The sequence below is a fragment of the Pholcus phalangioides genome, unplaced genomic scaffold, assembly GCF_987345545.1.
Source record: "Pholcus phalangioides strain wild (caught in Gottingen) unplaced genomic scaffold, Ppha-v1.0 ptg000015l_1, whole genome shotgun sequence".
Lineage (NCBI taxonomy): Eukaryota > Metazoa > Arthropoda > Arachnida > Araneae > Pholcidae > Pholcus > Pholcus phalangioides.
In genome coordinates, this window is record NW_028301608.1 from 59,080,803 (window position 1) to 59,104,585 (window position 23,783).

The 23,783-nt window shown below is 37.7% G+C and overlaps 1 protein-coding gene across 1 annotated transcript in view; it reads left to right on the forward strand.

The window, feature by feature from the left end:
• The window catches only part of LOC149076311 (uncharacterized), a 47,199-nt gene that overhangs the window by 17,638 nt on the left and 5,778 nt on the right, over positions 1–23,783 (forward strand). The window contains exons 7-16 of the mRNA XM_089243864.1: positions 348–6,365; positions 8,047–8,191; positions 12,258–12,349; positions 12,857–12,952; positions 13,783–13,917; positions 16,538–16,659; positions 17,361–17,551; positions 22,083–22,126; positions 22,399–22,434; positions 23,128–23,189. Of these exons, the coding sequence (XP_089099990.1) occupies positions 348–6,365; positions 8,047–8,191; positions 12,258–12,349; positions 12,857–12,952; positions 13,783–13,917; positions 16,538–16,659; positions 17,361–17,551; positions 22,083–22,126; positions 22,399–22,434; positions 23,128–23,189 (6,941 nt within the window). The remainder of the gene's footprint in view (positions 1–347; positions 6,366–8,046; positions 8,192–12,257; positions 12,350–12,856; positions 12,953–13,782; positions 13,918–16,537; positions 16,660–17,360; positions 17,552–22,082; positions 22,127–22,398; positions 22,435–23,127; positions 23,190–23,783) is intronic.

Sequence of the window (23,783 nt, forward strand, 5' to 3'; positions counted from 1 at the left end):
CATTTGTTTTTCTTTTCATCTGGGGTGGGAAGGTGCAAAAGCCCCCTATGCTCCCTATGCATTAGGAGATGGGGGACAGTGTTGACGAAATTTTGCTGACAAGGGGGGAGAGGGTCAGAGTTTTGCTGACAAGGGAGGGGATCAAAAATGGCTAAAAATTTGCTGATGTAATACTTGAACGTCGCCCTTCTAGAAATATTACTGTTTTTTAGATCTTGTGCTTTATCTAGAAATGCATGGGAAGCTACATATATGTGTCTAAATTTGTAATGCACATGAAAGTTCCACTTCTACTTTTAATTAACAATGATAAAATATTTTGGTTTACTCTTTTGGTTTCTTTTTAGGTAAAATATGAAAGAGCATTACAACATCCAGAAATGAAAATTGTTACACCAGATTGGATTATTGATTCAGTGAAGAATAAAAAATTGTGTGAGGAGGATTTGTATCATCCAAAGTTGCTAATTTTGCCTAAGCCTGCAAAAGTCGAAGTAACCGAAGAGCTGCGATTGCCACCTCCCGTAGCATTCACAGCTGCAACTATATCGCTGAACAGGATGACTTTATCAGATTCTCTGACTCATCTAACATCAGGACAAACAAACAATGTTAATATCAATTCTTCCATCCCAATATCTTCCAGTGTTGCCGTTGTTACGACTGCTCTTGTGACCCAAGATAACCATATCCCTCCAAGCATTAGAGACATTGCAAACATAATAGTGAAGACTGAACCAGGCATTGAACAACCTCCTTCAGTCTCGGAGCAAGTAGTAGCTGCAAGAGCACCAGGTTTCCCCTTGTCTTCACAGCAGTTGCAGTTGCTTGCTCAACAGCGAGCTAGTCAGCTACAACTGCAGAAAAGTCAGCAACACCAACAGATGTTGCAGCTGGGGGAACAGCAATTGGATCAAGCTCTACAGCAATTGCATTCACAAAAACAGCAGTTGCAGCAACAACAATCTCAACAGCAGTCTGTATCTGCTCATCCTGTACCCCAGCAAAAGTTACAGTGGCAACAACAACGAATGACACTCACACCTCAGCAATTACAGCTGCTGCAAGTGCAGCGTTTGAGACACTTGCAGCAGCAACAACAATTGAGAGGTCGACAGCCTTTGACAGCAGCTCAGCTTGCTCAACTGCAGCAGCAGCAGCAACAACAAATTTCTTCTGGTCAGTTGCAACAACATCCTCAGCAACCACAACAGAAACAGTATCTAATCCAACAACTAGAGTTAACTCATCAAAGCATTCCCTCACAGCAGTCTGTCCAACAAGTTCAGGTAAGTTCCCAACAGCAGGTTCAGATAAATCCCCAACAGCAGGTCCAGATAAGTCCCCAACAGCAGGTCCAGATAAGTCCCCAACAGCAGGTCCAGATAAGCCCTCAACAACAGGTCCAGATAAGCCCTCAACAACAGGTCCAGATAAGCCCTCAACAACAGGTCCAGATTAGTCCACAGCAGCAGGTTCAACTAAGCCCTCAACAGCAAGTCCAGATTAGTCCACAACAGCAGGTTCAGATAAGCTCCCAACAGCAGGTTCAAATTACCTCACAACAGCTCCAGCAGCAAACACTTCAAAAGCAACTTCAACTTCAACAGCTTTTATTGAAACAACAAAGAATTCAACAGTTGCGACAGCAGCAACAACAACAGCAAGCAGCACTTATACAACAGCAGCCACAGCAACAAGTGTCTCTACAGCCCCAACAGCAACAAACGGGGCAAGCAACTCAACAAGTTCGTATTCAACAGGGTCAGCTTATTCAGACTCAAATGATGCAACCTACCCCAACAGAGGGTACGTTCACCCAACAATCAGCACAACCAGAACAAGTCCAGCAACTATTAAGTCAAAATATCATACAGCAGGTCAGACAGTTGCCTCAAGTTCAGCAAAGTAACTCGCAGCAGATTCGTATGCAAATGCACCTGCAGCAAATACGGTTGCAGAAAAATTCATTAGAGCAAGTTCAAATTCAAAATGCCATTCGTCAAGCTCGCTTACAGCAGCAACAGTCTTCACTAGAGCAACTCATTCCTCAGCAACAGCCAAAATTGGAAAAGCCTGAACAGCAACAACAATGTGTTCAGCAAGTTCAAATTCATTCAGCTGCTGCAGTGCAGCAACCATTCAGTCAACCTGCTGTATCTCGTCAACCACAGCAACTACAATTACATGCACCAGGTCAACAAGTTCAATTGCAACAGCCTGTCTATGAGCAACGTTTACAACAACAAACTTTATCACAGCCTCCATCAGAGCAAGTTCAACTTCAACAGATAAATATAGATCAATTGCGGATTCAAGCTAATTCGAACCAAGTACAACTTCAACAGCCTTCTCAACAAACATCTCTTGATCAACTGAATGTTCAGGAGTTGCCTATGGGACAACAGCGCTTACAACAAATATCTCTAGATACCCTTCTGCAACAACCAGTTGTGAGTCAAGCTCGCCAGGCACAGCAACATTCTCAACAGCCACAGCCCTCCTTGGATCAAGCAAGTATCCAGCAAATACAACAGCAGATTCAACTGAAACAACAAAAACTTCAAGCAATGCGCATGCAGCAGGCATCTGCTTCACAGGCTCAAAGACCATTTCCTGAACATGCACAGCACCAGCAAATTCAAATCCAACCCCAGCATATTCAACATCAGCAAGTGCAGCTTCAACAGCAACAGATCCATCAGCAGCCACAGCAACTTCATCCACAACACATTCAGCAGCAGCAGCAACAACAAATTCAACAGCAGCAACAGCAACAGATTCAACAACAGCAACAGATTCAACAGCAGCAGCAACAGCAGATTCAACAGCAGCAGCAACAACAACAAATTCAACAGCAGCAACAACAACTGCAACAGCAACAACAGCTGCAAAAACAACAATTTCAACAGCAACAACTCCAGCACCGTCAAATTCAGCAGCAGCAGCAACCACCAGTTAATCAGCTTCGGCTTCTCCAGATGGAACAGATTCGCCAGCAACATTCTGATCAAACTCGCCACCAGCAGTCATTATTGGAGCAAATAAGACAGCAACAGTCTGCACCTTTAGACCAACTGCGCCAACAGCAATCCTCCCAACAACAGTCATCACTAAACCAAATACGTCAACAACAATCTCCATTGAGCCAAATACGTCAGCAGCAATCGCCTTTAGATTCTGTCCGTCAGCAGCAGTCACCATTAGACCAGATGCGGCAACAGCAATCACCACTAGACCAGATACGGCAACAGCCATCACCATTGGATCAAGTTCGTCATCAACAGTCTCCATTGGATCAAATCCGACAACAGCAATCTCCATTGGATCAAATCCGACAACAGCAATCTCCATTAGATCAGATGAGACAACAGCAGTCCCCACTAGATCCAATGCGCCAACAACCATCATCATTAGATCCCATTCAACAACAACTTTCTTCTGACCAAGTGAGACAACAATCTCCATTAGATCAAATGAGAAAACAGCAATCGCCTATGGATCAGGTGAGACAACAGTCACCACTAAACCAGATTCATCAACAGTCTCCTGCAAACCAGATGCTGCAAACGTCTCTAGACCATGTGCAGCAGCAATCTCCTTTCAATCAGCTGCATTCACAGTCATTAGAGCAAATTAAACAGCAGTCTCCTTCTAGCCAGACATGTCAACAACAGATGCAATCTCCAGTAGATCAGAGGGCCCAACAGCAGTCACCATTGAATCAGATAAGACAACAACCATCTCCATTAGATCAGTTGAAGCAGCAGCAATCTCCAATGGGTCAACTTAAACAGCAATCATCTCCCTTGGACCAGCAAAGACAACAGCCATCACCATTGGATCAACTCAAGCAGCAGCAATCACCACTTGATCAATTGAGACAACAGCAATCTCCTCTTGACCAACTTCGCCAACAGCAATCACCATTAAGTCAACTGCGTCAGCAGCAATCCCCATTAAACCAGATACGGCAACAACAGTCTCCTCTGAGTCAGTGTAAACAACAATCACCTGTAGGTAAACAGCAGCCGGGTTCGGAACAATTGCAGTCACCTTTGAGTCAAGCTCAACACCAAACTTCAACTATAGACCAAGTCAGATTACAACAATCTGTTTTGAGTCAGGCTTTGTCCCAGTCATCATTCGATCAGTCTAACCTATCGCAAAAGTCTCCTTTAGACCAGGTGACTATGCAACAGTCCCCTTTAGATCCAAATTGTCATCAACCTCCTTTAGACCGATTATCACAGCCATCCCCCGTAAATCAAGGCATTCAGCAACAGATATTGGCAGACCAAAATCAGTCACAACAGCCATTGCTAGACCACCAGACTTCTCAGAAGCAGCTTCCAACTGATCACAATCAGCAGCAACCTCCCCCTCAACAAGCGTCATCACTGGATCAAATCTTATCACAGGCTACAACCTTAGATCGCGTTCTTTCACAACAGTCTCCTCTTGATCAGCTTAGGGTGCAGCAGTCACCTTTGGAACAAGTGAGACTCCCTCAGTCACCATTGGACCAAGTCAGGTTACCACAGTCACCTCTAGACCAAAGTAGACTTCCACAATCACCACTAGACCAAGGTAGACTTCCTCAATCACCATTAGACCAAGTGAGACCATTATCTGCTTCTGAGCAAATTCGTCAGCAACAGTCACCTCTTGGTCAAACTCGTCAGCAGCCATCTCCATTAGACCAACTATATTTACAGTCATCTCCCATGAGCCAGCTTAGGATGCAACAATCTCCAGTTGATCCAAATAGACCTCAGCAGGCACAGGATCAAGTGAGATTAAGGTCTCCTGCAGATCAAGCCCGGTTACCCCAAACTGCTGGACAGTCTCATTTGCAGCAATCCCCAATTCAGGCTCAAAGAGTTGTTCAATCACCTTTGGATAAAATTCAAAGACCATCTTCATCAGATCAAACAGTTTTGCAAGCATTGCAGCCTCAACAAGTGCTGGTTCACCAAAATGTTGTTACCTCTCAATCTGTAGAGGTTTCACAACTTCAACAGCCTTCATTACAACAATTGCAAGTTCAGAAATCTCCTCAAGCTTATTTTCAACAGCAACCTGTTCCACACGTACAATTGCAGCAGGCTGTAATACAAGCTCAGCTACAACAATCTGGAGCACTGAAGCAAGCATCACAAAAACCTCTTTTACAACAAAGCAGTATTCCACAGACAGTATTTCAACAGCAGCCAAATCAATTACAGACCCAGCTGCAACAGAATCAGATACAACAGGTACCTCATCAGCAGATTCAAGCATTGCAAAAGCAGCAAATTAGTGGACAATTAATTATACAGCAACCACAATCGCAACAGCCTGTTCAAACACCTCAGTCACCACAACGGTTGCAACAGCTCCAACAACAGTCTGTGCGCCCAGTGCAAAAGCCATTTCAGAATATTACTTTTGCTACTAGCCAACAGCCCATGCATGGACAGCCCGCTGTACAGGGACTTCAACCTCAGGTTACTATTTTGCAACAGAAGCAACATTTAATCTTGCAGCAGGCTCGCCAAAGACAATTACAGCAACAACAACAGCAACAAGCTTTACAGCAATCACCTACAAAACCAGGGCAGCCAGTGATGATTAAACCTCCACCTCAGTATCCTTATGACAGACAGTTGACTGGTCAACCTAGATTACAGTATCCTGCTCATCCTCGTCAACTACATCCAGGCCAGCAGCCTAGACCACCATGGCAACAGCTTGCTGTTCAACAAGGACAGATTGTTAGGCAAGCTGCACCTTCACACCCACAAAGTAAACCTGGTCAGTGGGTACCTCAAAGCCCGTCTAAAGAAGGGTTACCATCGCCACAGCAAAATTGGCAGCAAGTTGTACCTGAGCGTCGAGAAGCTCCTACTACCCCTGTCCCACAATCCCCAGGTGCTCAGCAAATCGTATGGCAACAGTCCTCTCATCGAGACCCTTCTCAAGCTGTGCCTCAATCTCCTCAAGCGATTCAATGGCAACAGCTAAAGCAACTGGAGCTTAGACGCCAGCAGTTGCTGCAGCAACACCAAGCCAGGCAAGCCCCAATCGCCCAGTTTGTCCAACAAGGTGATGGTCAACAATCTGCACAGAGACCCGTAACTCCCGGGACTCAACAGCAGGCCTTAGCAGTACCAGCGCAGTATCAGCCTCAGACAACTACCGTGCCATTATCTCATCCCCCTCAAGCTCCTAGTGTGTCTCAGGTTGTGCAGCCTGCAGCGCAAGTTACACCAAAAACTAAAACTGCTCTGGCTAATCTGTTGAATACACGCCTTCAAACGACTGGAAGATCTTTGGAGGATGCTACTACTCATTCTGTTACACGTGTCACTCAGATAGTTGGGGTGAGTATCCTTTACTTCTTTCTCCTTCCTCTTTTTTGTAATGCATTATTTCAGTTTATTTTTCAAAAGCTGTACAATTGACCCTTGCTGTTTACAGATTTTATGTCCACAGTCTCCCAGTTTTTTAGAAAACTGTTGAGGTAATAATTCTTGTATCGTAACAAAATGTAAGTTGTATGTGTTAAATAAATGTTTTTTAGAAAAACCCTCTTAAAGGTTTTCCTACTGTTTCTGAAAATATTTATACAAGACTGTTCGAAATATTGATATATTTAAAATTCGATCAGCCGTTGCTGTAGCTACCTACACCTGATACTATATAGCCCTTGATCCACGTGCCTCTCATGTAGAGAAAGTGCTGTTTTTCTGTGGGTGCGATAAAAAAGGTATGCAAAGGTAGGCATGCAAAAAAGTATGCATAACTCGCACACAATAGCTGTTATTACTTAATCATTATTATGAGGTATGATGAAAAGAATAGGTCACATCTCCCAGTATTTTGTATGGACAATGGAAAAGATTGGACTACAAAAACACTTTTTCTGGATTGTTAATGGATAAGGATTCACTGAGGTAGAGATAAAAGAAATTATATAGAATTAATTAAAAGCAATTCAGAAATCAGCAGAGGTGGGTTAATCAAGCTGACTACTTCTAAAACCGAAGCGATGCCATATGAAGATGATCAAGATTGAGAATTAGCAAACAAGTTCATTATGAGCAACACAGCAAAGGCTTCATAAGTTTAAATTGGCAATGGATTGTTTCCATGGACTAGACCCTTCTGTGTTACTTTTTCACATGTATAAAAACTAGTAAAGGAAGCCTTATAACAATACTCTAACAAATTAACTGGAATTCAGAAGAAACAATTAACAGACATTATGATGTTCTCTACAGAAAGCATTGCCTTGAATCACTTAACCTCCCCCCCCCCCCACTTCTTCCACACAAAGCAGAGATACTGTACAAATGAGAAAATGAGATGCCTATAAAACAAAATTTTAGGGTTTGGGCTATTAGTGGATTTTTCGTTTTCACAATCACCCCTGGGATGCAACGCCTGTGAATACAGAGGGACGACTGTATTTATTATATAGTCAACACTCGTTATAATGACCCTAAGTTATGACAACCATTATAGTGATCTGTATAATAAGTTTCAAATGTTAATAAGTTACAAATATCCTATACATCCTATGTTTTCCTTTCGATATATAATGTCAGTTTCGGATGGAACAATGGGGGATCCTTATAATGAACATCAACTGTGTTTATTTAATAATATAAAACTATATATTTTTACATTTTAACAGGCATCTAAATGTGAACGACTAAATTTTAATTTTCCTTGATTGATGTATCAGTCAGTCAGGTTCCAAAAGGTGCAATGTAATAGTCTTATTTTTCTGTTCATCATCATCTTTCAAGTCTATCTGATTCAGTTTTTGTAATCCTGTTCATCAAGAATGACTTTTTCTTTCTACTTATGTATTCAAAGTGTGTAAAAATCAAATAACCTGTGGTAAAAGCAGAAAGCAATGTATTCATCAAAATTTATTTTTTCTACTTTTATGTTCTGCCATCCTTCAGATGTGTTATCACCACAGTTTGTTGATTGTCAGAGAAATTACCTTTGTAAGGAAATTACATACTGATATATGTTTCTTGATATTTCCAGCAACCTGCTACAGCAGTTGCTATTGCACAAAGACAAGTTGAAGGAGGCCAGGTTACACAGGCAAGTGCTGTGACTCATCATGTAGCTGTAGAACGACCCCATGTTACCCATGTGAATTTCTATGGTCACGATCCCAGATTACAAAGTAAGGTTTATGGAATATATTCTCAGAGTTATAGTCTTTGTAATTTTTGAAGATTTAAAATAATTGTGGTTGTTTAAATACTCAGGGCTCCCACTCTCCTACTTTTTGGTAAAATGCCTTACTTTTGCCCTACTTTGTAGTTTTGTCCTACTTTTTTACCATATCCTATTTACAGAATTTGTGTAATTGGTTTTAATTAAGCAGAGAATCATATATATATATATTGCCAAATAGTACAAATGTTGTAGATTACAATTAATGATTCTGTCAAAGCAGAAATATTATTGTTTTCAAGGTCATTTGGGGGTTGTATATGGACCATTTGGTTTATTGATTTTTCTTTTGCTTAATTTGAGAGTTCAACAAGTAAAATAGTCATTAAAAACTGTCTGGATGGAAAAAATAATTTAGTATTTATTTTTCATGGTCTTGGATAGTAACTAGCGGTCATCATTCAAAATTATGGTGCACATTTTGTGTATAGGTGAATCAACAGTTGCATAACAAATCAGTTGGATACGTAGGCCTATTCTAGGTTTAGTGATTCTGATGCTACCCAATAGCATTCTCTCGCCTTCTGTATTTTTATGGCATGCAGAAGCATAAACAATGTATACAATGCTCAGCAAAGAGCTAGAAATGAAAGTGCTTCATTTTTCAAAAGTGATTACACTGGTATTAAACAGTAAAATGTAAACAAATCCCTGTAAGAAAGGGGATTTCAACGTAATAAAACCATCTGGTTGCTTGAAGCTTGAAGCTTGAACATTGAAGCTTGTAATTTACCCATTTTGCACTGTGCTTTTAAAAGTGATCTCAAAGGAGTGTCATTCTTAAAAATCTTACCTTCATAATTTGCTGTGTGCATTGTCGAAGAGAGTTGACAGATTGAACTGTGGAAGACTCCAAAAAAAATGAAATTTATATTGTGAGGAGAACACAGAAAATAATTATCTGTGGTTGCTAGTGCCCTGTTTTGGCCTAAAAAAAATTTGTATCTGTCATTTTGCTTTGGCTCGAGTCAATCTTATAGGATACTGAAATAGTTCTATGAAAAAAAAAATTTATGGGAATTTTTTTTTTGTTGCCATGATTATATTGTCTAAGGGAGGTACACTCCCCCATCCTACTTTATAGTCCTGCTTTTTCCTACTTTTTCTAATTTTTGCCCTGACTATAGGAATGGGAAGATGTATTTTTCCTTCTGCCTGTGTTTTTTTTTTTTTTTAAATTTTAAGACAAATATAGATGCATACATTTCCAGTTAGTACCAATAACACCAAACTGAAGATGCCTTTGATGATGTAAATTTTAGTGATGCATGATCAGTGCATTGAAACCCGGGGGGTGCTCTGGGTGCTTGAGCACCCATAGTAATTTGTAGCAGAAGTCCAAGCACCCCTAGAATTGATTCAAAAATTTAAATCTTGTATGTAAAGCTCAAGATGAGCACCCACAAGTTTGGAATACTTCCCAGAGGTGGCACTATAGGGCATCAAATATTTAGAATTTTGGAAAAGGATGCGTAGAAATTTGGTTCACACGTCCTAGTTCTTTCCTATTTACAAGAAGAAGAAATGGAGAAGAAAACACCTATCATATGATCACGTGATCTTGAAAAGTAGTTTTACTACTTTGAAGTACAAATAAAGCATTTTACTGTACTGATGTAACCTGCAGGTTTTTGAAGAATAAGATGACAATATATCTAGTTGTGTCCTTGAATGAGAGGCAGTACATCCAATTGGGAAGAGTTCTTTTTTCCCCCTTCATACCGGAAATTACAGTACTTTCACTGTTATCAGTCGGCATTCAATGACATCTTCTATACGGTATAAATTTGCTTCGTTTCTACATGATTGTGATTGTGCATTTTTCAAACAATTGTAAAGGACTTAAACGCCTACTCAAATTGTAAAAAACTTTCTGAGTTCGTTTGGGGAGAACTCTACCTCAAATATCCACCCACAATTTTTTCATCTAGTCCCAATGCAGTTGTCACGTCATCGTTTCATATTACGAAAAACAGCGGGTGTGTACGCTGAATCAGTCTTGGGAGGGGCACAGAGGTTTCTTAAACAAAGTTTGGGTCACTAACATTCAAAAAGAATTTTAAATTAACAGATAATATTTAAAAAAAATTCCCAATATTTTAATTTTCTACAAAAATATTTACAAATATTTTTAACTTTTGGCCTTCCTCAGATTTCACCTTTGGCGCAGTGGTAATCGGCTAAGTACGATTTTCTAAATTTTTTCCTAACACAAATCTGACCTACATCCCATATTCAGGTGTGAAAATATTCAGCAGTTAAATGGTGGTAGATCAAAGTCGTGGACCATCAGGGGGGAGAATAGAAAATCATTCTACCAGGAAATCGCTGCACAAGGATAGGGAATCAGATCATAAGTGACAGAATCTCATTTGCTTTAAATTTAATCAGAAGATATTATTGAAAGAGCTAAAGTTTTTCTGAATGGGAAATCAATCAGAAGAGAATTTAGATTGATTTATTATTAAATATATAAATGTATGCCTAACTTAATTATATTTGTTTTAGATTTATTACATGTGTTAAATTCCATTTGTAAATTCTCAGTGTTAATGGGTGATTTTCTTTGCAAGTTTTCTCTGCTAGTAGACAATGAAAGTAAAAGAACCTAGTAACCCCTGATAAATTGACTTTATTATTATTATTTTCACATCGTGTTTCATAATAATTTTATGAATTATTTTCACAATGACCTTTGGAGTGAACATGTTTTTAGAAATTAATTATTTATCTGATTCACATGGATACTAGTGAATGATGGGGTGGGGGTATATTTCAATATTTTTCAGAGGGACCCACTTTCACTTAAAGAGGACCCAGATTTTGTGAATAAACTTTGACGCAGGTAAATCAGAGTACAGCATCTCTGACTTCTGACACGCCTGTGCATTATGATACTATTTGTGCACTGTTTCTTCTGGGTTGCTATCTTATGTTTCAGAGTTTTGTATATAATTAGACATTATGCTTGCTACTGCAGCAGACAAAAATTATTGCTATTTTATTCTTGATCATTGTTGTGACACTGGTCAGAAATGTAAGAAAGAAAACTTTCAAATAAAATAGACCTAGTGCGTTTATTGTAATTACTCAGACATTTTACTGATCAAAAATAATTAATTAACAAACACACACGATCCAAATAGCTTATTCCTATTTAATGAATATGAAATATGTTTCACATCATTATTGTTACCAAAAATGTAAAATGAAAATAAAATTATTATGAAACATGATGTGAAAGTACTCGCGATGCTTTTAGCATGCATAAACCGCTATGTATTTTTTATATTTCCCCCCCCCCCTTTTTTAATCACAAAAAATAGCTCATACAACTCTTAAAAGCAAGACCTCCTAATGTTCACACCACAAAACGAACATTTTCTATGAAAACTCTTTCTACTCTTGTCCAAAAGAGGTCATATGATTTCAGAAGAATTTCACAAAATTATTTAGAACAATGTAATAATTTTATTTGAACCCATATGGGTAATGGGTACTACTATTATCAATTACAACTGGAGAATAATTTTATCAATTCTGCCTGCGGGCCACCTCAGGTCCACGGACCATTGGTTTAGAAACGCTGCCCTAGACAAATGTTCTCATGATATTGGTATTGTTTTTTGATTACATATGAAACTTCTAATGATAATCCAGCTTTTAAACCAATATATAACTGCCTAGGAGAAACCACACAATGATTGTGACAGGCCATAAAGGCCTACTTTGTATACTTCTGTGATACTTAAATTTATGCAAGACTTTCAAAATGGGAAATATTTCTGTGGATATATGACTAATAACTAAGCTTTATATTAGTAGTACCCTTTTTTCATGATCTTATAAGAGATAATAAGTATATGAGGTCAATCTGTCTCCCAGTTGTGCCCTAGCAAAACATTAAATTTATAAAAAAAAAATTTCATTGCTCAAATTTGAAGGTACTTCCTGTCTGTCATGTTAGCAGTATTTTGTTTATGGTTTGTAAATATTCAATTGATTCTTTTCAGTACCACCAGACCAAATACTTGTTGGTTGTGTTTTCACAATTCAAGACTATGACAAGAGCTTAGAGAATCGGGAGATTGAAAGTTGGAAAAAGGTGAGTTTTATAAATGTAATATAATTGAAATTACATACGAAGATCATATGTTTATATCAGCTGTTGGCCAATCAACTGTTATATGATTCATGTTTCATCAATGGGCACTGCATGTTCCAGAAGAATGTTTGTTGCCCACAGGGTCATAAATTTATTCTGCTGCAATCGGTACACACAGCAGGCTGCTTTGGTTTCATTCGTGTGAATCCATTCTACATTTTTCTCGTACATGTGCAGTTTCTAGTCTAAAATATTATGACACTTAAAAATCCTTTAAATGTAAATATCAAGGCTTCTTTGGGTTTCTTGTGTAACTCATTATTTTTCAGGGATAAAATCTACAAAGCAAACTTTTCAAAGCTCTTTGTAGCATTTTTATTTTGTATAATCTGGATTGATGACCTGTGTCCTTACATTAGACTAACAACAAAACAGAATGTCGTGATCTAGTTTATTGGATGCTTTTATGTATTTGTATATTAATTATTATTTTCCATTTATACACAGGTTATTCAGCGCTATGGGGGAGAAGTAGAAGCTTCTTACAGTAGCAAATGCACTCATGTTTTGTGTGAAACGCAAAAGAACTCAGTTGTTCAGCAGGTGAGAGCTTACATATATTTTTCTTTGTATCCAGTGAGCTCATTTCATGATTTGCCCTTTTCAGTTTTGCATTAAAATATATCATTCCAATTGGAGTAGTACATTCTATGCTGAATAAATGTAGTTTTGTTTTTCAAGACAAATACAGTGCATTACCAAAATCACTGCTGCCTTTGATGTTTTCAAAGCGGCTAAGTTTGTGCGTGTGTGAAATGAGTTTTATTTCCATACATTTCAAGCTTGTATATCTAACATTTGCTCATAATTTGTAACATTTTTAGCTAACACTTTTTATTTTAATCCCAAGTTGACTCATAATTAGAGTACCTTAACCGTATCATAATTAGAGTATATTTGCTAATGAACTGAATCTGCAAAACAACTTGCACTAATTATTAAATGTAATGCTGCCTAACATGACAAGAAAAACTGATGACCTACTAACCAGAAACCCAACAAGGTGACCGCTTAAAAAATTTACTATTCTTACTCTTATACAAAGGTGTCTGTGTTCTGTTTTCTAATAGTTATCCGAAGCTGAACACTGTCTAAGGTAACTTATTTCATGGATCACAGTAACTTGGAGAAGTTCATATTCCTTTGATTTTTATCATCAAGAATTATCACTACATTTAATTGTTATATAAATTTATAATTGAAAGTTCCATGAAAAGTCAAAGGGTTTAGTTTTTTTTTTAAATGTATGTTGAATTGGGATACATTTTTATTATGAAATATTGTAAATTAATGTGGAATACATATCAATATTCAGTACTTTAAACAATCGCCACATTCTTAAAAAGTGCTTAATTTGGTTTAAAATTCTTCAGGCTATGAAAGAAGGCAAAAGATGCATCACTGCAAAATGGTTGAATGATGTGCTGCATGTAAAGAAATTGAAGCCACCTTGGCTTGGCTTACATTTGCCGTTGTCATTTGGAGATGACAAGCCCTGTAAAGAACAGGTATACATTGAATTTCAGAGAATTTTATGTAATCAGCTCTGCAATTAAAAACTCTTGTAGTTTCTTTGATTTTTAATCTAATGAACAATGTTCATGTGTGAAATTTATAGAATTTAAGTAGTATGTGCAATCAAAATGCTGTCAAGATATCCTAGGGATCACAAAAGTTGTGATTCTAATAACTGAGGTTGCAGCTTTAAAACATTACTTAGAAATTGTAATAAAAGTTCTTAACATAGTTCCCATTCATGAAAAGAGCTACCCATCCAATGTAACTAACTACAAACCAGTTTTGGTTCTAAGTTTGTTCGTCAAAATTATAGAATCATTGATTTATGAAAAACTGTATAGTCACTTTGCGCCTTCATTGAGTTCGTTTCAGCACGGTTTTGTTCGCAAAAGCTGAACTGTAACCAACCTTGCGAACTTCACCCATGATTTGTCGGTTGCTCTTGACAATGAGGAACAGATAGACACCATATACACAGATTTTGAAAAGGCTTTTGATCGAGTAGATATGTACTCTTAACGAAATTATGCTCACAACTTTTTTTGTCAAATGAATTTGTAGCTTGGTTCGCTTCCTATTTGAGTGACAGAACAAACATTGTTAGGCTGCCATCAGGAAATCTTTCTAAACCATATGCAAGCACGTCTGGTGTTCCTCAGGGGTCCAATCTTACAAGTCACTTGGCTTTCTTGTTAGGTTGTCTGGGCCATTCACCTCAGTTGCAGCGATGGTACGACTGTAACATGTCTTACCCTCACTTGAGTATGTCTCAGTGATATGGGGCCATATTCCTGCAGTGATGAGCATACGTATTGAACATGTACAGAAAAAGTTTTTGAGGCCATTATTCCGGAAGACTTTTGGTGTGTAAATCCCAGATGCGCCTACTTCGAGTCTTCTCTCTTTTTTTCAAGATGACATCTCTCAATAGCAGATGTACAAAGTGAGATCTATCATTCCTTCGCAAAGTTGTTCATGACAGAATCAATGACTATTATCTGACGAGCCTAATTAATATCTCCGTGCCATCGGTTCATAGATCCCGGAATGTTTTTTATTTACCTCGTGCACGCACGTATATTTTAAATGCTTCACGAATTTTGCAAGCATGCAAAAATTATAATATGGTTGAATTCTCAGATATCTGTCAAAGATTCCATGTTCTACTAGGTGCTATATGAATTTGTATATATTTACTTGTTTTCTCATCTATTTTCGGTTTTTCATTCTTTATTTTAAACATTTTGTCTTCCTTATACTGAATTCTGAATGTATGCTTCCGTTGCGTACATATATTTTTGTATTATATGTTTGTTGATGATTTTATTTTTAACGTGAAATTCGATGAATTATTATTTTGCTTTTCTATTAATTTTCATTACTTGTATTTTTCGTATTATTTATGTCCGTGTGTTTCCCATCTCTGTAATTGGACTCAGCCTGTTGAGATTTGTAAATAAATAAATTGTACCATGAATATATGATATGGTAATTTCACACTAGTGAATGAAATATGTATACAGTATGCGTGGTTGTGGGTGGCGCGTCGGTTGGGGCCATTGTCGTGAGGCGTTCCGTGTTTTTCTTGATGGGGGTGGTGTGCCCGTCCTGTGGCAGGTTCTCTCGTGTCCGCGGTGGAGGTTCGGTGGGGTCGCGCCCACAGTGCTGTCCTGGCTTTGTCGAGCGGTGATGTGTCCTGGGATTCGGGGGTTGGGTGTGGTTGTGCTGCTTGGAGGGTTGGCGGGATGTTGGTCCGAACCGGGTATGCTTTCCCGGCCGTCTTGCCGGTTTGAGTTTTTTTCCGGCACGCTCACGATCAATGAGCTTATATCGCAAATGCGACAGAGCCTGGGCGTGCTCGGTTCTATACTTTGTATACAGTGAAACTTCGCTACAACCAATGATAAATCCCTCTGCAATGATATTTCTTCTTGGTCCACAGAGTATCACTATATCAAGGTTTCACTATACAATATTTAAAATAATCCAGGTTTGGTTCAGGAAAATAGATTAACACATATTCGTTTGATTTTAAATTGAGAAGGAATATTTATAAAAGTGACTCTATACATAATCTTGGTGTTATGAAAATACATAGGCTTTGATTTGGCCTAAGGATGTTTCCTTCCTTCCTTGCTTCCTTCAGTTTTGCATTATTAAGGTTTGATCAAATATATGCAGAAATATATTTTCAATTTTTTTTTTCTTTATTTTTCTTCTTGTATGGTATTTTTAGAATATATGTGAATTGCCTTTTTTTGTGGTTGTTGCTCCTCTGACAATATAATTTTTGCATTTTAAAATTTTTTTTTTTTCCTTTAGAACTGAAAAATGCAAATTTTTAGATACCATAAAAACCTTCATAATGATACTCTGTAACAATAACCTCTGTAATGACAATGATATTCTCTAGTCAAAAAAAATTTCTCATAATCTATTATGATAACTTTTCTATAACAATATTTCTCTGGTCCCTTGAGTGTTGTTATAGTCTTTTCTCTGATTTCTATGTTCCAGCAATTTGAAACAAAATAATTCTAAAATGTCGTCCTGTCTTTCAAATAAGCTTTTCCATCCATCTTATAGGAACATGAATTTTTAATTTTTTAGATTGTGTCGTTAACAAATTTTGATCAAGATGAAAGGCGTTTAGTCCAAGAAATGATTAAAGCTGTTGGAGCTAAATATACAGGATATATGTCATCTCAAAACACCTTATTGATTTGCAAAAAGTAAGTAATGTTTTCTAATTTAGTTTCATAAATTAAGGGAATGAGTTTTTTTTCCTTTTGCAAGACTTCTCATATTCACATTGTTCAGATTTATGATAATATAATTGACACAAATTCTCTTCAGTTGCATTGAACATTCTAAAAAGAATGGATTTTTATATCAGTTCATATAATATTCAGTAAGAAATCAGTTGATCATGTAAGGTGGGGTGAGAAATGAAGCATGTGGAAATAAAAATTTACAAAATATTTGCATTGAATTTTTTCAGTAAACTTTGTATATAGTAAAACCCCTCTTTTGCGGACACCGGTTGGGACAAAAAAAAATCACCTGTAAAAGAGGGGTGACTGTTAAGGGAGGTTTTAAATATCTTAATTAAAACCTCTTTTAAACCTCTAAAATTTAAAGGTTATTTAAGAGATTGTTTATAATTTTTGATTGTATTTTTAATTGGGTTGCTGTGTTTTTGAAATATATGACATCCATATTTGTTATGGACATCTTTTTCTCAGCCACCTCGTTGGGCATTTTGCCTATTGTGCCGCTGTATTTGTATTGTACTGTACTTAGTTTGTAGTTGACTATGTAATTGATACTTGGTTCAGCTTTCAAAATAAAGTTTCGAAGGTGCATGTATATATCATAAATGCATGAGAAACAATCCCTCTCAAAATTTTATGTGTTATTGTTGCATTTTCAGGCGAGAAGGAAGGAAAGTAATTAAAGCACGAGACTGGAAGGTGCCTGTTGTGAATGTACAATGGCTGCATGATGTTATGTTTGGCCATTTTGATGTGAATTTCCCATCACTCCCCATGTCTCACAAATACCAACAGTTTGACATGGAAAATCATTTCAAATTAGATTATGGATTAGTCCCACATCTAATGGGTAATTAAACATTTTTCTCACTCAAAATGTCATGTAAAAATGTTTGTCCTTTTTAATTTTCAGAATTTTGTTTAATTTTCATTCATAATACTTAATTATATTCACACACATTCTTAATGAAATGGTGTTTAGATGAAGAAAATAATATTTTTTTTACATTCTTACTTTTTCACCCACTTTTGTCACATTTTCTGGTTTTCCCAACATCCTAATTGCTAGAAATATTCAGGTTTAGAAAAAAAATTCCTCCCAATTTGTTGCCTAAATTAATCTGGATAAAGCATATATGAAATTGCTGAGTTATTAATTATTTCTGGTTGGGAATTTGTTTGTGCAAATTTTCAGTTCTAAATTTCTACAAAATATGAAATGAATGTATGAATAAAAATTGATTTTTTTAAGTGAAATTTAAGCATGCATTTTGAAAAAAAGTGAACAGAAGAACTTACATTTAAGGTTCAACAAATTATATCCCTTGTTCATACCTAGCAGTGTGGTTCATAATTTAGTTTGTTGTAGCATAGTGACATCCTTAAAATAAATACACTGCTGGCCACCGTAAATGCAACACCCTGAAGGAAGCATGCAAATAATATGAAATTTACAACATGCATTAGCAGAGGTGAGATATGCAAATGATTAGAATTTCAGTGCAGACGCACATCACGCGCGCCTGTGGTGCCACTTCAAAGCGCTATTTAAGGCTTGGAGATTTCGACGATTTGAAGTACGGCAATTGTGTTTTTCTTGTGGTTTTTTTAAAAAAAACGATCAATTATGCCTCGTAGAAAACAGCGATCATCTTTTGACCAAGTATTCGAGTTCGACAGAGGAAGGATAGTGGCCTACCGAGATTGTGGATTATCTTTCAGGGAAATCGGTAGTCGTGTTGGACGAAACCAAACAACTGTAATGCGGATATGTGATCGTTGGATGCAGGAGGGTACGACGTGTTCGATCGCATCCACCTCAGTGCACCACTTCACGTGATGACAAGCTGTAACATGACGACCTGGGATCTCTTACAATCCTGTTGTTCAATTAATCTTGTTTAGGCCCCAGGGTTCGTTGGTTACCGGAAACCACCCGAGGCTTCCGCTGACAATCCGGTTCGGGTCAGTTAGTTCGCTTAGTCTGACGGTCGGGAGGTGGGGTCTCCTAGCCGTCGGGCGAGAACGGGGCCAGAGGTCGGGCTACCAACGTCCCATATAAATTCCGCTTTACATCTATGTCAGAGATCCCAATAGCTCGTCTGGTTACCGTCTCTTTCCCTCTGGGGGTTCCCGTGGTTCGTCGGTGGAGGCCACGTCGAGTCGTCATCGTCAAACTCTATTTTAATTGTGTAATATATTAGTGCAATATAATATAAATGTTCAGCAAAGTGTTATATAAATATGTAATATATTTTACCTCCATGCCGTCGGTGGTTCCTAGGACCATCACACGGTTTATAATGTCATGAGTTTTTACAATGTGCAATAGGCCTAAAAGTTGTGGATCCTGGCCAGATCTCCAATTTGTTATGTTTGGATGCCAGATTTAATATTATAATGCTTACAGTATTTCCTTTTCTCATGAAGTTATGTAAATCAGATACAAGCTAATGTTGTGATTGGTTTTCCTTTTCTCATGAAGTTATGTAAATCAGATACAAGCTAATACCGCACCTTCTATGTTGTGATTGGTTCTTCAGTAAGGCATTGTGGGAATGCTACTATATAAAAGCCAGCTAGAGATGTGCTGACTCCCTCTCTACCTACCTACTTCCTCACCTACGACTAACGACCGACTTAATCAGTAAGGCGTCACGCCCTGTCATGGTGTGAGCCAGATCGTCTCATAAGTAACGATGAAGTTACAATAATAGAAGTGTGCCTTGACACTTATCCCGTCTCATCGCACGTAAGGTTTCAATGTCGTCGTGATCCAGTGATCGTTTAGTGGCCAGACCGGCCACCGTGGACTTTCATCTCCAGTTCCATGTGCAGTGGCTGAGCTTTCATCTCAACGTGTGTTTACACCAAAGTCGTCTGAAGCTGGTGACGACGAATCTTTGGCTGTGTGGCAGACACCTGGGAGTATCTACCGGACGATGTGATAAGACGTGAAAACCTGGACAACGGCGGTGAGATCGATTCATATTTTTGTTTCATTGTGACAGTGAGAGAAAAGACTAATTGTGATAAAACATTAATTAATAGTTTAACATATAAAAGGGCCTGTGATAATTGTGATTACGCTGATTAATGGTTTAACAATATAATTGAATAAATGTTATAATTCTATCTAAACTTTGTCTATTCCATTGTTGTCATCCACTCAATGTTTACTGGGGGAAAAAATATTAAAGAACCGGGAGGTAACGATCAAGAACGTTACAAAGCGTATTGTGCGTATGGCAGTGACGGATCGCTCAGCCACATCACGAACCATAGCACAGCGCATTCAGTCTGTACCGCATCATCCAGTGTCTGCGCGTACCATTCGATGCCGTTTACAGCAGAGTGGTCTGTCAGCAAGACGTCCATTGTTTCGTCTACCCTTGACGCAGAACCACAGACGTCTCCGCCGCCAATGGTGCGATGAAAGAAGGATGTGGACGGCACAATGGAATGAAATTGTCTTTACTGACGAGTCACGCTTCTGTCTGCAACACCACGATGGTCGGACTCGAGTCTGGAGACACCGTGGAGAGAGGATGCTGAACAGCTGCGTTATGCACCGCCACACTGGTCCTGCACCGGGTATTATGGTATGGGGCGGTATTGGATATCACTCTCGCACTCCTCTAGTACGCATTGCCGGTACTTTAAAAAGCCAGTACATCTCCGAGGTGTTGGAGCCAGTTGTCCTTCCTTACCTTCAGGGCTTGCCCACAGCCATATTTCAACAGGATAATGCGCGACCACACGTGGCACGCATTGTCCAAAGATTCTTCGTCAATCGCCAGATTGTATTGCTTCCCTGGCCAGCTCGCTCTCCGGATCTTTCGCCGATAGAAAACATGTGGTCCATGGTTGCCCAACGATTGACCCAGATTACATCCCCAGCTGCCACACCAGATCAACTTTGGCAACGCGTGGAAGCTGCTTGGTCTGCTGTACCCCAAGAACACATCCAAAGTCTCTTTGAATCAATGCCGAGGCGTGTGGCAGCGGTGATCTCCAACAATGGCGGCTACTCTGGCTACTGATTTTGGCAGGAACCACAGTTCACAGAAGTCTATAAATTTAATCATTTGATGCTTGGTCAACATGTTATCTACAAAGTAAATATTGTTGTGATATCTCTTGTCTTTCTTGGTGTTGCAATTTGAGTGGCCAGCAGTGTATTACAATATATTTTTCTCGCTTTAAGACAATGGGATAGGGGATTTTTGACAAAAGAATTAACAGACCTGCCAACTCTCCAGATTTTTTGCTCTTCCTCTGGCTTTCTAGATTTGTTAAAAATTTCTTTGATTTTAGCAGAAAATTAAATTTGGACGAAAAAGTTTTTAGATTTCTTTCAGATCTAAATTCTTTAGATTTTCTCTGAGATTTCACAATGTCTTGACATCAAGGACTACTGTCACCGCTGGGGAAAAAACCTGTAGAGGGCAGCCGTAGTTAGCGGAACCTACCTACTCGGTTGAAGACATCACTTCCATCGAGTAGCCATCAAAAAAATGTCTTGGTGACTGCATTTAAGCAAACTGGCAAAAACGTGACTTTGTTTAACTTAGCATTTATCTCCAACTATTTATCAGGGGGTGGTCTTTGCTTCCAACATCCCTATATAATTATTATTTTATTCTATTGCAACCACACAGCAAACACAATAACAGAGATTGATTGTAAACCACATGATATATGATACCACCAGAGCTTTTTTCATCAACAGCCTTATATTTGAAGTTTTTCTTAAATTGCTTTCTCTGATCAAATGTCTTCAAAAAAAATATACAACTGCTTTTGAGAGTTCGTATACCCAAGACTATCTATCCATCATTAATAGCATCCTCGATGATTATATTCTGCTCAGGGGCACTTTTTCTGCTACCTGGGGGCACTTTTTCTCGACTTGTGATTTAAAAAAAAAAATTGATTGGGTCTGTGGGAGGGGGATTTAGTGTGTAGGTTCTGGTCATGGCAATAAAATGACAAATATATGACATGCAAAAGTATGTTCGCCAGATTTTTGTGAGAAAATTGCAGGATTTTTACCTTTTGAAGGTTGGCGGGTCTGAATTAATCTATTTCATGTTAACTACTGTTTGTGTTAGAGGTTTGGACACTCAACGAAGAGGCCAGCCACTTAGTTCATGGCAGACACTTCAGTAATTGGCCTCTTTATGGTGCATCTACATTCCGGACATGGAGCATAACATATTCAATATGATCAGCAGCTCTCAGTGTATGAGAAATTCATATATATTCGGAAGTGCAAAGCCTAATTTCCATAAAATATGTGTTTTTAATATTTATTCCTTCACACATAACTGATAATAAATGTTACACACATTTATTTATTTATTAAATTATAATTGTAGCTTCTTGGAAGACACCGGTGAAATTGGGTGAAGAGCTATGGAAGGTGATTATTTTTTATACATGCTATTTTAGTTATTTTCTTAGGAAATTAATACCCAATTTTGATTTTTTTGGAGTCAGCCATATGGTATTTTCTTTCCCTGTAAAAGGTTGAAAATTATATATATGATGCAAGCTGAATATAGCTGAAACTGGGGAGTGGTTTGCTGTATATAATCACTGATTATTTCTAGAAATAGTAAATTAAATGTATGTGTTGTTGGGACATGGTAATTGAATGTGAAAACTGCAAATTTTTTCATCTTTTCTTTCCAGAAATTCTTGCCTTCAAATAACAGTGCAGTTAACAAGGTGAGTTTATGTTTAATGTGCCGTGTGTGGTTTTCTTTCTTATAGTGAACTAGCTATAATACCCAGCGCTGCCCGTGTTTACTTCAATTACTGGGAGGATTGAAAAAATTGGCAAACCATTATAACGGAATTAACTGTTATACATAATACTGGCAGCATTTAAGAAGTAACAAACCATTGTAAAGGCATATACATGTCTGAAATGCATTGCTAGAGAACCATGGTAACAAAAGTAAACATTCCGAAAGTGATTGTTGGCTCCCAGGAATCATTGTTGCCCGACAGTTTTTTGCCCTACTCTGAGAAACTTTTAAAGTTTATTAGCCTATCGTTCAAGTCTGGTCCTGTTTGGTATATATGCAAAATTTGTCGACGATCGATCTAAAATTGTAGATTTGCATAGAGAAGGTTCAAGAGAAAATTAATTTTATATATATAGATCTCCATAAAGCATGTGGTTTTCTCTATATGCTTTTTTTTTGCGAATAAAAAATGATACCAAACAAGTATTATGTAGAAATTATGCTGAGAGTAGCATAATAAGATAGTAGAATTATATATATATAATTAGTCTATTTAACAGTTAAAATCGTTCAGAAATTTTGTTTAAATAACATTCTAATTATTGCTTAATGTGAAGTACTAAAACAAAATATCCTTTACTCAATTTATTTTGATCATTTATATTTCAAGGAAGAAAAAGACAGAAAAAGGAAGTCAGATGAAGAACATCCTGAAGCTCAAAAGAAACAGAGGTATTTCCAATTTTTGTACTTGTGATATTTTTCATTGTTCTCTGATTAAATATTAATTTGTCTAAAATAAAGATATCGTGTATTCAATAGCATCCCAAACTTTTGTGATAGATGAGGCTGACATTAAATTCATAGCTCTGGGTATACGATTTTGTGTACAAACACATATAACTGTTAGATATTGTGGACAAAATGTTTACATCTGCTTTCAAATAAAAAATTGCAAATCATGCTGTTTATTGTATTTAAGAGATAAGAAAATCCACATAAGGCCAGAATTACACTATAAAAGTTTGATAAAATCTCTATTATAAAACTTGAAAAATCCAACCAATAAAGCTCATAGGTTACATTCTAGCAAATGCAGCCCATGATCTTGGTTGAATTTTTCAAATTTTATAAAAGAACTTTTAGAAAACTTTTATAGTGATGGCCTAAGTCTCCTTAGATATCACAATGCGCCTTTTGTTTTTCATTCAATCAAAATTTCTTCACTGCAAGATATGAATTTATTTGCTTCGTGCCATCATACATGTAGATGGTACAAAACAAGAGACACTTCAAATTTTAGATGCCAACACCTCAATTAATACC